General features: G+C 44.0%; 1 protein-coding gene across 1 annotated transcript in view; it reads right to left on the reverse strand.

Annotated features, from left to right (window-relative positions):
* Positions 1 to 15,368, reverse strand: part of LOC119931390 (peroxidasin homolog) — a 59,658-nt gene extending 44,290 nt beyond the window's left edge. The window contains exons 1-3 of the mRNA XM_038750035.1: positions 15,291 to 15,368; positions 14,072 to 14,086; positions 11,722 to 11,840 (exon numbers count right to left, since the gene is read on the reverse strand). Of these exons, the coding sequence (XP_038605963.1) occupies positions 11,722 to 11,840; positions 14,072 to 14,086; positions 15,291 to 15,368 (212 nt within the window). The remainder of the gene's footprint in view (positions 1 to 11,721; positions 11,841 to 14,071; positions 14,087 to 15,290) is intronic.
* Between the last annotated feature and the right edge of the window lie 611 nt (positions 15,369 to 15,979).

Here is a 15,979-nt window from a genome sequence, read left to right on the forward strand (position 1 = left end):
CGTGGGACAACCTGATCACCATGTATCCCTCCCAACACTTAGAACAGGGCTTTGCACATAGTAAGCGCTTAACAAATACCATCATCATCATCATCATTACAGCAGCTATCAGTCAAAGGTACTGAGTACAATCAGTCAATCAGCCATTCAGTCAATTGTACTTATTGAGTGCTTTCTGTATGCAGAGCACTGTACTAAGCACTTGGGAGAGTACAATGTAACAGACACATTTCCTGCCCACAACGAGCTTACAGGCTGGACACAATATCCAGATTTCTGGGCCATTTAGAACTCTAACTCCCTACTACATGGAGACAAATTTTCATCTTGCAAAATGAACTCTAAATAGGGAAGGCCAACGAAACTCTCTTTTCCTCGGCTCGCTCTCCCTTCTGTGTCTATCCACTTCAATCTGTGAACTTTGGACATTTGATATTCTCCCATCCCCCAACTCCACAGCACCTATGTACAAGGCTTTAAATTATATGTTATAAAGTACTTCTTTATTCACATTAATGTCTATCTCCCCCCTCTAGTCTAGACTGTAAGTTTGTTATGGGCAGGGAATGTGTCTGCTAATTCTGTTGTATTGTACTCTCCCAAGCACTTAGTACTATGTGCATAGTAAGAGCTAAATATATATGATTGAGTGATGCTAAAGCAGTCACCTCAGGACAGGACGGGTGGAATTGTGCTGACTGACCCGCTAAAGATAGCCATCACCTGGGATGTACAAAATGGCATCCATGACAAAGACCTCATCAAGATGGCCACCACATCCACTTAGGAGATGTACTAGATAGATTGGGGAAATAGTTGTCAAAATACTTTTGGTTACAGCATCTGCACTGATCCTGATCACACTTACCCACCTCATTTTCTCCTCCTGCCCCCCGCCCCCGCTCCCATCTCAGTCGATCAACTAGTCAATCAATCATACTGAGCACTTACTTTGTGCAGGGCACTGTACTTAGCACCTAGGAGAGTACAACAGACATGTTCTCTGTCCACAGTGAGATATTTATGTCTGTGTGCAAAGCATCGCACTACGTGCTTGGAAGAGCGCATTAGAGTAAAAAGCATTATCCCTGCCTTCAAAGAGCTGACAGTCCAGAGGGAAAGACAGACACAAAATAAATGCCAGATAGAAGTGAAGGAAAAATGGATATGGGGATCAGTGCATCAACAGAATCATCATCATCAATCGTATTTATTGAGTGCTTACTATGTGCAGAGCACTGTACTAAGCACTTGGGAAGTACAAATTGGCAACATATAGAGACAGTCCCTACCCAACAGTGGGCTCACAGTCTAAAAGGGGGAGACAGAGAACAGAACCAAACATACTAACAAAATATAATAAATAGAATAGATATGTACAAGTAAAATAAATAAATAGAGTAATAAATATGTGCAAACATATATACATATATACAGGTGCTGTGGGGAAGGGAAGGAGGTAAGATGGGGGGGATGGAGAGGGGGACGAGGACAGTATCATATAGAAATTCCACTAGGGCTAAAAAAAATTATTTCAGCCTCTTCACCACTCACTCTTCAGAGACCAATGAACCCCCAATTGAGAAGATAAAAAGGAAAAGCAAAGAGTATCCCTGAGGACCACTGCATGATTTCACTTAGGCCCTGGGCATGTGGGTCAGGGCTTATTTATACTGTTGGGCTGGGAAATGTCTTAAGGTTTTTCTAACATAGAAACTGAAGCTGGGTAAGATGCTAACAAGCAGGCTGGCTCAGATCTCCTTCAGGGTGAGAACTCCAGCTACATTTAACAACCCCCTGCAAGTATGCAGTTCTCTTTTTTCCGGACTCCTTTTGATTAAGTGTACTATTATCTAGTCTAGCTGGATTTGCACCAAGTGAGGTTTGGTGTGTTTTGGGAGCAGGGACGTGTTCTGAGGTTACCGGAAATGATCTGCTGCCAGCAACAAGCTATCAGCCTGTACTGCATTTGAAATTTTCCCCTATTCAGGCCTGGAACAATGTGTTCCAGAACTCCATTCCAAAGATTTTCCTATGTTCTCCCTTCCCCACCAACACTAGTTGAATCACAAACAAGATTGGTCCTTCCACATTCCGTAGTCAGCCAAAGCTCTGTGAATGACTTGTGTCTGTTGAATTTTCGGCTCCTTAAGGGCAGCGACTGTGTCTCCTACCCAACTGTACTTTAGGGGTATGCAATGACAAAGGAGAGATAATGTAGGTTAACAATCATGGTAATAGTAAATTATCAATAACAACAATAATATTTGTCAAGCATTAACTATATGCCAAGCGCTGGGGTGGATACCAGATATTCAGATCCCACGTGGGGCTCGCAGTCTAAGTAGGAGGGAGAACAGCTATTTAATTCCCATTTTGCAGATGAGGGAGAAACAGAGAAGCAGCATGGCCTTGTGGCTAGAGCATGGGTCTGGGAGACAAAAGGAACTGTGTTCTAAGCCCAGCTCTGCCATGTCTCTGCTGTGTGACCTTAGGGAAGTCACTTAACTTCTCTGTGCCTCAGTTTTCTCATCTGTAAAATGGGGATTAAGACTCTGAGCCCCATGTGGGACATTGAGTGGGTCCAGCCTGACTAGCAAGTATCTACCCCAGAGCTCAGTACACTGCCTGGCAAATAGAAAGTGCTTAAAAAATGCCATTTTAAAAAAATGAGGGAACTGAGGCACAGAGAGGTTAAGTGATTTGTGCTAGCTCTCATGACAGGTATGTGGTGGAGTTGTGATTAGTCTAGGTCCTCTGACTTACAGGCTAAAGCAGCAAGCTTAGTGGAAAGAGCATGGGCTTGGTTGTCAGGGCTTGTGGGTTCTAATCCTGACTCCGCCACTAATCAGCTGTGTGACTTTGGGCAAATCACTTAACTTCTCTGGGCCTCAGCTACCTCATCAGTAAAATGGGGATTAAGACTGTGAGCCCCATTTGGGACAACCTGATTACCTTGTATCTATCCCAGTGCTTGGCACATAGGAAGTGCTTAACAAACACCATTAGTATTATTTATTATTATTATTATTTTCCCATTAGGCCACACTGCTTCTCATGTGCCACGGAGCAGTTTATGCATTAGCAGAACTTGAAAAAGAAAGGAAATAGCAAAAGATGTGAGACAAAGTCAGATTTACTTAAGGCTGTAAGCGAGAATGCAGGCAAGGAGTAAAGATGTAAGGGGAAGGGCCAAGTGGAAGATCAACAGCTAGACTTGCAAAATATTGATCCCAAAAGAAGAAACGTTGCCCCAGGGGGCATGGAAATCAGACCCCACGGCAAGCTTTAGCTGAAACTGGTTGAGACCAGGAAATGGGGGGTGGGGGATGGGGGTTGTGGAGGCAATGGAACACCCCTACATCTGACCAAGCAATCATAATAATAATAATAATGGCATTTATTAAGCACTTACTATGTGCAAAGACTGTTCTAAGCACTGGGGAGGTTACAAGGTGATCAGGTTGTCCCACGTGGGGCTCACAGTCTTAATCCGCATTTTACAGATGAGGGAACTGAGGCACAGAGAAGTTAAGTGACTTGCCCAAAGTCAAACAGCTGACAATTGGCAGAGCCGGGATTCAAACCCATGACCCCTGACTCTAAAGCCCAAGCTCTTTCCCCTGAGCCACGCTGCTTCTTGGAACAGAAGCATGGAACAGAACAGATGGACTGTGAGCCCGCTGTTGGGTAGGGACCGTCTCTATTTGTTGCCAACTTGTACTTCCCAAGCGCTTAGTACAGTGCTCTGCACATAGTAAGCGCTCAATAAATATGATTGAATGAATGAATGGAGAAGAAACTTCTCATCCTGGGCTTCAAGGCTGTCCATCACCTCGCCCCCTCCTACCTCACCTCCCTTCTCTCCTTCTACAGCCCAGCCCGCACCCTCCGCTCCTCTGCCGCTAATCTCCTCACTGTGCCTCGTTCTTGCCTGTCCCGCCATCGACCCCTGGCCCACGTCGTCCCCCGGGCCTGGAATGCCCTCCCTCTGCCCATCCGCCAAGCCAGCTCTCTTCCTCCCTTCAAAGCCCTACTGAGAGCTCACCTCCTCCAGGAGGCCTTCCCAGACTGAGCCCCTTCCTTCCTCTCCCCCTCACCCCCCTCTCCATCCCCCACATCTTACCTCCTTCCCTTCCCCACAGCACCTGTATATATGTATATATGTCTGTACATATTTATTACTTTATTTATTTATTTATTTATTTTACTTGTACATATCTATTCTATTTATTTTATTTTGTTAGTATGTTTGGTTTTGTTCTCTGTCTCTCCCTTTTAGACTGTGAGCCCACTGTTGGGAAGGGATTGTCTCTATATGTTGCCATCTTGTACTTCCCAAGTGCTTAGTACAGTGCTCTGCACACAGTAAGCGCTCAATAAATATGATTGATTGATTGATCGATTGATAATAGCAGGAGGCACTGACCACCAATGGACCTGAGGAAAGGTGTGCAAAAGGGCTTAGATAGTAATGGTTGGTGTGACGCTTCAGTTGACACTGTCCCCGATAGAGATTATCCAGCGGTTCGTGAATGATGTGGTGCCCCTCTTTGACATGCTGTCAATAAAGCTGCAATTGCTGGTTCCAAGAACTGCAGGTTCAGTGGTGCCTCCCACCCCTGCCACGGGAGAACAAGACTCCTTCTTGCCACTTCCAAGCACCATCTTGGTGTGGCTTTGCATCATCAGTCCTCTGAAGCCAATAGCTCAGAGACTAACAGAATTCCCCCAGGAACTCCACACGGCAGGGTGCTCAATAAACATAACTTATTGAGACTGTGAGCCCCACCTTGGGCAGGGACTATTTCAACCCGATTTCCTTGTAAGCACTTAAATACCACAATTATAATTATTATTAGATGCAGTTTCAGTGTTGCAAAATGAAAATAACAAATTATGGTATTTGTTAAGCACTTACCATGTGCAAGGCACTGTATTAGGCGCTGGGGTAGATACAAGCAAACAGGGTTGGACACGGGCCCTGTCCCACAGGGGATGGGATCACAGTCTCAATCCTCATTTTACGGATGCAGAAACTGAGGCACAGAGCAGTAAAGTGACTTGCCCAAGGTCACACAGCAGATAAGTGGCTGAGCTGGGATTAGAACCCATAATCTTCTGACTCCCAATCAATCAATCAATCGTATTTACTGAGCGCTTACTGTGTGCAGAGCACTGTACTAAGAGCTTGGGAAGTACAAGTTGGCAACATATAGAGACAGTCCCTACCCAACAGTGTGCTCACAGGGCTCACAGTCCCAGGCCCATGCTCTATCCAATAAGCCAGGCTGCTTCTCCGAAAATTTCCCCAATTCCGCCCCAAGCCTAAAAGGGGAAAAGAAACTGAGGATGATCCATTCTTCCAAGTGGAACTTGGAAGGAGTCCAGTCTGCCTGCCAGAATAGGCATGTGGGACACTCAGGTCCCATTGCTTTTGAAGCCTTGCCGCTTATCAAAGCTCCAGTTTAGAAAGGAAAGAAAGCAAAGGCTGAGAGCCAGGGGGAAATCTGAGCCATTCCAGAGATTGTTAGAAAGCTCTAGAGGGGAATCAGAGCCTTGGCTTTCTGGGCTCTCTTTTCATGTCAGCCACACACACACCCCCCTCCCTCCCTCTGCCCTGGCTCTTTGCTGCAGTTCACAGTACAAGGACTCTCTTGGGTGCTACGAATGTCAGCCTGGATATTCCGCAGACAGCCTGCTGGAGAGGAAAACGGAGAAGGGAAACGTCGTGCTGGAAGTTGCTGCCTCTTCTTGGCCAGATCTCAGAAAAGCGAACAAGAGCACTGATGTCGGAAGGGATGTGGCTGGCAAGCCACCCACTAACAGTGGCTGCTGACCACTTGGGGCCCTCCAGAATCCCGTGGGAAAGAGCGAGAAGGTATTCCCCAAATCAACCAACCTCAAGTCTCTCCAAGCCTGGTTAGAGCCCCAACCCGCCGAGTCCTCATAAACATTCTGCTCTGCAGAACCACCGGGAAAATCTGTCCAATTTAATATGAGTTATGGCTTCCTATCTTAAAATTCCCCAGTCAAATCCAACAGAGCTATGGCTTCTCTCTCTGCAACACAGTTTCTGCCCCCTTGTTTGGATTGCTAATTGAGTTATAATTCACAGAAGGATTCCTCCAAACTTTGAAAGTGACTTTGCACTATGACTGAAAGCTTTAATTTAGCTAGCATATTTTTGCCTCCTTGAGGACACAGTCTGTGTCTGTGGCAAATACTGCTGTAACAATCCATGGTATTGGTGACGATGATTACGGTATTTACTGAGTGATTATTATAAGTCCAGCACTGTCCTATGCACAGTGCAAATTAGTCCTATGTAGGTGCAAATTAATCAGGTTGGGCCCAGGCCTTGTCTCACCCGGGCCTCACAGTTTAAGTAGGAGGGGAAACAGATATTTAATTTCTGTTTCACAGTTGAAGGAAATTGAAGCACAGAGAAGCTAAGTGACTTGCCCAAGGTCTCACAGCAAGCAACTGGCAGAGTCAAGATTAGAACACAGGTCCTCTACCCCCCAGACCGATGCTCTTTCTACTGGGCCATGCTGGATTTCTGCATTTATTAACTGACTGATTGGAGGTCTTCTTCAGCCATTATTTAGACTTGCCAATGCTTTTCGATATACATGTCCACATATGTACATAACCAAGAATCACTAATGCAGTATGTATTTGCGTGTACATATGTGGGCTGGCATTCGGACACACAGTATATCTATAGAATTAGGTGTCCCACAAATTCAAAGAAGACCCACTGCCAGTTTTCCCATAGGCGTATGTCCAAAAAGACTGATGAGGGCCCGATAATCTAACAATTACACCAGATTCGCATGAAGGTGGTTCCTTGTTGAGTTGATGTACATGTACAGAAAACAAGGCCAAACAAACACATGACTTCAGGCCTCAGAAATGAATTACTGAGACTCAATAAAGATCTGGCCCAGGTTTTCTGAGGCCCAGAGAGGTTGGGCGGGTAGCCCCAAATCACAGGCTAAACCAGTGATGGAACTGGGAATGAGCCTCAGGCCTGGTGATTGCTTCCTGGACCACCTGGCTTTATCCGCATAGCAGCACCTGCCTGCGCATTGCAGGGCCCACGCCAATCTGACCACAGATTCTTGGCCAAAGCTATTTTGGGGCAGCTGCAGGGGAAGAAAGGGGAGAGATAGGTAGAAAGAGAGGGGGGGCCCCTCTGGAGAAAGGGAGAAGGGAGCCTCTGGAGAAAGAGGGGCCTAAGGCTGTGAATGTTTTTGTTGGCTCTCTGAAGAGGTATTGGAGTTGCTGGATTGTTTGAAATACTTGAACTTGGTGGTCATATATGGTGGGTGGGTGGGTGTGTCTGTGATGAAGACAGAGAGTGAGACGGAGAGAGAGGAGGGATTTTATCTGTTCTTCTTCCTATTTTTAGCTTTGTTCTGGGTTCTCAGCCTAGAGCTCAGTTTAAACTGTCAGATAGAGCATATGAGGCCAGGCAAATAGAAAACTAGCTTTTAGAGGTGGACTGCAGCAGGAGACAATTACCCACCTCCTGCCCATTCAACTTTGTGAAATTTTACTTTGCCTTTCAGAGGACACAGGGGTCGAACCCAGCTTCTCCCCAGCCTGTGTGCTGCAGCAAGAAGTCTTCTGTCCATTATACCAGTTAAAGTGAGAGTCACCACATAGGCGGGGGGCTTTTCTTCTTTAAAGCATGGGCTCGAAGGAGGCCCAGACACATCAGCCAAAACCTAGAATTAGGAAGACACTAGAGATATCATCTCCTGAGTGTCTGGTACAGGTGCCTGCATCCTGCCAGCTCCATTCTGCAGCACACTTTGTGAGGCAGAGGGAGGGGAGCAGCAGGTAGATGAGGGCTTCTAGAACCTGCTCGGGGCTTTATTTGGTCCTCCCAAGGGCAGTTTGTGCCAGGAGGCAGCAGACTTCAGTAACATCTCTAAACTCCCTGTTGTTGACGAAAACCCTTGGGTGTGTGTAGAGATTGCTGGCTGTGCGCTGGTATATAACAAAGAACAAGGCTCAAACACTGTGAAAGAGTAGTAGGTGGATGAGCTTGGCATGCAGTAATCAGGAGCAGGATGCCACCCCCCTGGACATGTGACTTCCAGAAGACTCTAAAAGCCAGATTCACACCTATGTGACAAAGGATTCTTGATGACAGAATAGTAGAGAATGGACTGTTAGTTGTGCACAAGCCCTTTCAACCACTCACTACACACATGAGCAGAGAAGCAGCATGGCGTAGTGGATAGAGCACATGCCTGGGAGTCAGAAAGGTCATGGGTTCTAATCCCATCTCCACTACTTGTCTGCTGTGTAGCCTTGGCCGAATCACTTCACTTTGCTGAGCCTCAGTTACTTCATCTGTAAAATGGGTATTAAGACATGAGCCTGACATGGGACAGGGTCTGTGTCCAACAGGATCTGCTTGTATCCACCCCAGCGCTTAATACAGTGCCTGGCACATAGTTAAGAGCTTAACAAATACCATAATTATTACTATTATTATTATTCTCACCTTTCACAGTATTCTCTTCAACTGTGAAGAATGGAGATTCTGTCTGTCTTTATGTTTACGAATTTGTACACATACGCTTTAAGCAGCAATTCTGTTAATCTATTCTGGATTCATTCTCTCTAAGATCACCTAAACCATGAGGTGGCTTTTTTTTCCTCTAAGTTATTTGATTTTCAAGGAACCAGTTCCTTTTAGTGAGTAGTCGAAATGTTTTTCTTTCTCTTAAAAACAGGAAAGCTGTTTCTGTGCCAGAAATAAATGAATTTCAACCTTCAAGGTTGGTAGCTCAAAATTAGACTGCCTGGTTACGTTCGCGATGCCAGGTTCTAAACTTGGCAATGTATAAGCTATTTCTTTTTCAACTTGTTATGTGTCTCACAGCGCACTGAGTCTCCAGGTTAATAAATAGGATTGTATGAAGTCTCTCTCTACTCTTAATCCTTCTGCAACCCCTGCATGTACGCACACACACACACACACACACAAATGCACACTCCTCTCTCTCTTTCTCTCTCTCACACACACAGAGCCCTCAACACAAACCCAGTAGGCAATGGGAAAGCTACTAACACAGCATAAAGGACAGAGGAAGGGATAATTTACAGCCAATTAATTACACTGAAGTCAATATTTCTACAACACATCCCCAAGTCAAATTCTCCAGTATGAAATAGCAGAAACTAGGCATGCAAAGAATTTCCATTTTCCTTTGAAAAAGCAGTGAGAGTCTTCTGAAATTATGTCAGTTCTCACTTTGCTATTCATGGCCTTTGGGGCAAAGTTTGAATCCATTTTCTGAAGGAGAGCACAAGGACCTGAGACTTCAATCCATTAGGAAACTAGCTCCATCCCTCCCACCTTCCTCCTTGCCATGCAAAAATGATCCTTTCTCTGTTCCCTGGTTCCAAAGCTATTGACTCTTCAGTTGATCCAACTGCCAATTCAACTTGAAATCAAAAGCAAGAACAAGACCTTTCACTAGGACTAGGTCAGAGCCTTCCTAGATGATGGCACCATGCCATCATGGCCTAGTGGATAGATCATGGGACTGTGAGTCCGAGGACCTGGGCTCCAATCCCTGCTCCACCGCTTGCCTCTTGTGTGACCCTGGATAAACCACTTGACTTCTCTGTGACCCAGTTTCTTCATCTGTAAAACGGTGATTCAATAAGCTCTCCTTCATACTTAAAATGTGATCCCTGGTCGGAACAGGGACTGTGTCTGACCCGAACACCTTGTATTTAACCCTAGTGTCTAGTACAGTGCTTGGCACATAGTAAGCACTCAACAAATACCACAGTTATTATTAATGAGTGACCCAGCTCTATTCTGCAGCAACACCCTCAGGATTAGATCAGGCAGCGGCATTTCCATCCCTCCCCTTCCTTCACCGTTTACACGGTTGCAAGGTGTATGAATATCTGCCACTTTCTTTGCTGTGTATAATTCTTTATTTTGGGAGGTAGGTCCCTAAAGAGGTTGGCAAACTATGTTTGCATATACTCTAAACCTCTACCTCCATCCCCTCACTCACACTGTTCCCCTTTACACCAGAGAGACCTTAGCTCTTCCCATATTAAAAGTCCTCCTAAAACCCCATCTTCTCAAAAAAGCTTTCCCTAATTTCCCAGAGCCATGAGCCATTTTTTTTCCCTTCAGCCAACTCTTGCACTTTATGAGCTTATTTATAACCTCTTCAACACACTACCTCTCCTCTCTCTCCATACATATACACGGTGGGTCAGGGGTAGGAAGGGAGAGAGAGAGAGAGAGGATACATAGATATATTTATTTTGACAACTCTATTTCTAAATAGTTTTGTGTCAAACTCCTCCATTATAATGTAAGTTCCTTGTGAGCACTGAATATCTCACTTCATTATTCTGGACTTACCAAGCATCTAGTATAGGGTACTACACCACTGAGGCACACAATAAATGCTACTTCTTATATTTTACCAATTCTTCTAGAACAAAGAATGTTAAAAATAAATGTGGTTGCCAAGTAATTCCGAAAAAGGCACTCCAAGTTATCTCAGTTACTCATTAATGCAAGAAATTTCTTCAATTTGTCTATGAACAAGCGATAGGTGAAAGAGATTTTGGAAATTAAATTTCAATAAAGCTTACTGCCATCTCAAATTCTGTGGGTAATGCTAGCATCTGAAGAATAAGGAAGCCCAGATGAGCCTGAAGCACAAACAATAAGCTGTTTCCAGTTACCAAGGAAGTTTCAATTGCCTGACCTGAATCTTCACACCATAAGGTCCCCAGCAAATTAATCAAGCTTCAAACCATCAACGAGTATCCTGGGGTCAAGGGACAAAAGGCAAGGAATTTGGAAAGTAACTGGAACCCAAACTTCTATGGAGAGCACATAGCTAAATTAAGCCAACTGTAGAGCCAACCAGGGTAGTTCAAGTATGTCACATGGACAGGGAGCATATTAAGACTCCAGACTGCAAGCTCATAGTGGGCAGGGAATGTGTCTGCTATACTGTACTGTACTCTCCCAAGTGCTTAGTACAGTGCCCTGCACAGAGTATGTGCTCAGTAATTATGATTGATTGACCCCAGAGACATACATATTATTTTAATTGGAGAAGAACAATGTTAAATGACAGCACTAGCCCAAGTATAGTTTCCCATAAGAAATAATGTGAAAAGCTTCAGTACATCCTAACAATCCAATAAAACTGATGAAAACAGTAAATTAAAAATGGATAAAAACATAATTAAAAGCCACATGATCAAATAGCAATGCAACTATGTACTCCTAATAAAATATTGTGAATTTGAATATTTATGTGTACATAAGCAAATACTTAATTTTCCAAGTGTTGTCTTTCATATTGTATTCTTCCAAAAGGCACCTTGTGGTAATACACTAATAGGCTGGCAGCGTTAAATAGATCCTCAAATGTCAAACGACATACTTCAAAGGTTGAAGAACTGAAAGAGGGATGTTTTTGGCCAGCATGAACTCCGCAGGTTTACACTGAAGTGAGAGCACACTAGAAGAAAAGCCAGATTTCGAATTTGATAGGCAGTGAAAGACATTAAAAGAAGAGCTTTATAAGAGGGGTTCCCTCGAGATGAGGGAATCCATCTGGAATATTTGGGCTCCATATCCTCACCCCACACCTCTCGTAGCAACTTTTTAGATGCCAAAGCCCCCCAGCTCCCTTGGGTACTCACAGAGTGTTGAGGTTCCTCACTCTCCTGAAGCCCCCTGGTTGAAGCTCTTTGATGCGGTTGAAGCGCAGATCTCTGTCATTGAGAAAAATCAAAATCGATTCAGTGATGCTAATGCACAACTAGAATTCCAATGCACAGAGGTTTCTTAAGACTTGAACTGCAGATTTGTAGAACTTGAACACAATATTCAGAAAATCCAGTGGCCAGCTAGGGAACCAGCACATTGAACCAATTTGTTTGTCCCTCTAGACAGTAAGTTCATTAAAGGTAAGGAACGTGTCTGCTAATTCTGTTGTATTGTGCTAATTCTGTTGTACTTCCAAAGCACTTGGGACACAGTGCTCTGCACAAAGTAAGTGCTTAATTAATACCACTGATTGAGTGATGTGCTCATTTCAAGTTACTTTTCCACTTTGCTTCCCCTGACACCACCTTTCTCCTCATCTCACTCCACTGAGAGAATTGGTATTGCGACAGTTGAGCCGTTTTTAAAGAAAGCAATCTCATTGTCATGCTGAAATGGTGATGGGGATAAGGAGATCTCAAACCAACATTTGGTTTAGCTGGCATCTTAGTAAAAAAACGCGACAGAAGGACTTTCATTCATTTATTCAATCACATTTATTAAGCACTTACTGTGTGGAGAGCACTGTGCTAAGCGCTTGGAAAGTACAATTCGACTTTCAAAATCAAGGGGGTCACTCCACTGCATGCTGCCACACTATCATGTACCTACAGAATTCAAATGTCTGTCAGCAACAAAATACCCAGACCTACTCAGTTCTCTCCCAGATAGAGATGCCCTTCAAGACCTAGGGGTAACGTGAGTATGATTCTTTTACTTTTTAATTTTTCTGCTGTTTAAAGCTTTTCAGTGATGCATATTCAAACACAGAGGATTCTTATCCCAAAACAATGTCCAATGTCACTTAAATGAATGCAAATACAAAACAAAAAATCAATCAACGGTATTTATTGAGCACTGTACTAAGCAATTGGGAGAATATGACAGAGTTGGTAGACACCTTCCCTGCCTACAGGGAGTTTACAGTCTTAGAGGGAAAGCAACCAGAAAACTCACCCTATGGTTGACTTTTCTTTCTTTTTTTAAAAAAATGGTATTTAAGTATTTACTATGTGCCAGGCACTGTACTAAGTACGGGGGTAGATACACATTATTCAGGTTGGACACAGTCCCTGTCCCACATAGGGCTCAAGTATTAATCCCCATTTTACAGATGAGGTAACTGAGGTCCAGAGAAGTTAAGCAATTTGCCCAAGGTCACACAGCAAAGTGGTGGAGCCAGATTTAGAATCCAGGTCCTTCTGAATCCCAAGCCCATACACTATCCACTAAGCTACACTGCTTCTCATTCTTCTCCAACCTAAACGAGGTTAGGAAATTGTGCAAAATGGAATGGAAAGGAAACTGAGAAGCCCACATGTGATATATAAACTGTAACACAAATTATTTGAATCCTGCAATTACGTAGGTCAGGCATGGGTGGAAATTCATTCATTCATTCATTCAATCATATTTATTGAGCGCTTACTGTGTGCAGAGCACTGTACTAAGCACTTGGGAAGTACAAGTTGGTAACATTCATTCATTCATTCATTCAATTTTATTTATTGAGAGTTTACTCTGTGCAGAGCACTGTACTAAGCACTTGGGAAGTACAAGTTGGCAACATATAGAGATGGTCCCTACCCAACAACAGGTTCACAGTCTAGAAAGGGGAGACAGACAACAAAACAAAACATGTAGACAGATGTCAAAATCATCAGAACAAACAGAATTAAAGCTATATAATAACAATAATAATAATAACAATAATAATAATAATAATAATGGTATTTGTTAAGCATTTACTATGTGCAAAGCACTGTTCTAAATGCTGGAGAGGTTACAAGGTGATCAGCTTGTCCCACAGGGGGCTCACAGTTTTAATCCCCATTTTACAGATGAGGTAACTGAGGCCCAGAAAAGTTAAGTGACTTGCCCAAAATCACACAGCTGACAAGTGGCGGAGCCAGGATTTGAACCCCTGACCTCTGACTCCAAAGCCTGGCTTTTTCCACTGAGCCATGCTGCTTCTATATGCACATCATTAACAAAATAAATAGAATAGTAAATATGTACAAGTAAAATAGAATAATAAATCTGTACAAATATATATACAAGTGCTGTGGGGAGGGGAAGGAGGTAGGGCGGAGGGGGGTGGGGAGGAAGAGAGGAAAAGGGGGGCTCAGTCTGGGAAGGCCTCCTGGAGGAGGTGAGCTCTCAGTAAATGAGTGGGTGGGGTCTGTAGAGGAATTATCATACGTATTTGAGAAACGCTACCATTACCATCTGCAGGGCCAGCTGGTGGGGGTATCGGAACTGTCACTGAAGCTGACTGAAGAAAATATAGTCAGTGAGGGGTGATTATGGCCCATAGACTAGTTCAGGAAGAGTCAGTAGGGAACAGCCAATTAAGCTTCAAACAACACAGTGTCACACAGTCAAATTAAAGCCTAATCCAGCCTACCGGATAGGACCAAGATACAGAGTTCCAGCTCCATTTCCAACTCTCCTTTCCATCTACCCCTTGCCCTCCAGGCAAAAAGCCAAGGATCAGCATGGTGTAGTGGTTAGAGCATGAGCTGGGAGTCAGAGAGTCATGGATTCTAGTTCTGCCTCCTTCACTTATAATAATAATAATGATGACATTTATTAAGCGCTTACTATGTGCAAAGCACTGTTCTAAGCGCTGGGGAGGTTACAAGGTGATCAGGTTGTCCCACGGGGGGCTCACAGTCTTAATCCCCATTTTACAGATGAGGTCACTGAGGCCCAGAGAAGTGAAGTGACTTGCCCAAAGTCACACAGCTGGCAATTGGCAGAGCCGGGATTTGAACCCATGACCTCTGACTCCAAAGCCCGGGCTCTTTCCCACTGAGCCACGCTGCTTCTCTGTGTCTCACTTGTCTACTGTGTGACCTTGGCCAAGTCACTTCACTTCTGTTTGCCTCAGTTATCTCATCTGCAAAATGGGGATTGAGACTGTGAGCCCCATGTGGGACAGGGACTGTGTCCAACCCGATTTGCTTGTACCCACCCCAGCGATTAATACAGTGCCTGGCACATAGTAAATACTCAACAAGTATCACAATTATTATTATTATTAATGAAAAGAAACAATGAGAAATCAAGTGTCTCAAAAAACCAAGACCAACAGAAACTTCCTTTTGTCCGTATCCTAAGAGCGTGATTTCGAACAAGATACATGATTAGACAAACACAATTCAAGCAGTTCTTGAATTGTCCTCAGAACGGGTCATTTGATAACTCTCCAAATCTTCCAGCCAACTCAACTCTGTAATGTGCTATCTGCTGACTGCTGATCTTAAATCATGTTCTAGGGCTCAGCAGTCTCTGAAAAGATTTTATAGATGTGAAAGGCTGAACATTCTGTCATTTTCCATAATTAAAACAAAAAAAATGTTTGTAAAGAAATGTGTGCCAATGGTGGAGTGGAAGAGGGAGAAGCCCGGGGCAGCCAGATGTTAGCAGCTGCACAGTTTACGGATTTAGCCACGTTGCTATTGGTGGTTTTGATGTGCCAATAGGAGCCAAATTTGCTGATGACTTCCTTGAAACTCATCAGATTTGAGTCAAAGAATCTTGTGCACTTGCAATTAATTATTCAGATCCTTTTTTTAACCCCTTCTCTGCCCCATTTTCTGAGTTGTTCATTCCAAATGTGTCTCTCAGAGCAGTCATTTTATCAATCATATTCATTTAGTGATTACTGTGTGCAGAGCGCTGTGCTAAGCTCTTGGGAAAGTACATAATAATAATAATCATGATGGCATTTATTAAATGCTTACTATGTGCAAAGCACTGTTCGAAGCGCTGGGGAGGTTACAAGGTGATCAGGTTGTCCCACGGGGGGCTCACAGTCTTAATCCCCATTTTACAGATGAGGTAACTGAGGCCCAGAGAAGTTAAGTGACTTGCCCAAAGTCACACAGCTGACAAGTGGCGGAGCTGGGATTTGAACCCATGACCTCTGACTCCAAAGCCCGGGCTCTTTCCACTGAGCCACACTGTTTCTCTAGCCACGCTGCTTCTCAATATAACAGAGTGGGTGGACATGCTCCCTGCCCACAGCAAGCTTAAAGTCTAGAGGGGGAGACAGTCATTCATATAAATACATTACGGATATGGACATAAGTGCTGTGGGGCTGAGGGAGGGGTGAATAAAGAGTGCAA

The sequence above is a fragment of the Tachyglossus aculeatus genome, chromosome 8 (genome assembly GCF_015852505.1).
Source record: "Tachyglossus aculeatus isolate mTacAcu1 chromosome 8, mTacAcu1.pri, whole genome shotgun sequence".
NCBI classification, from domain to species: Eukaryota; Metazoa; Chordata; class Mammalia; order Monotremata; family Tachyglossidae; genus Tachyglossus; species Tachyglossus aculeatus.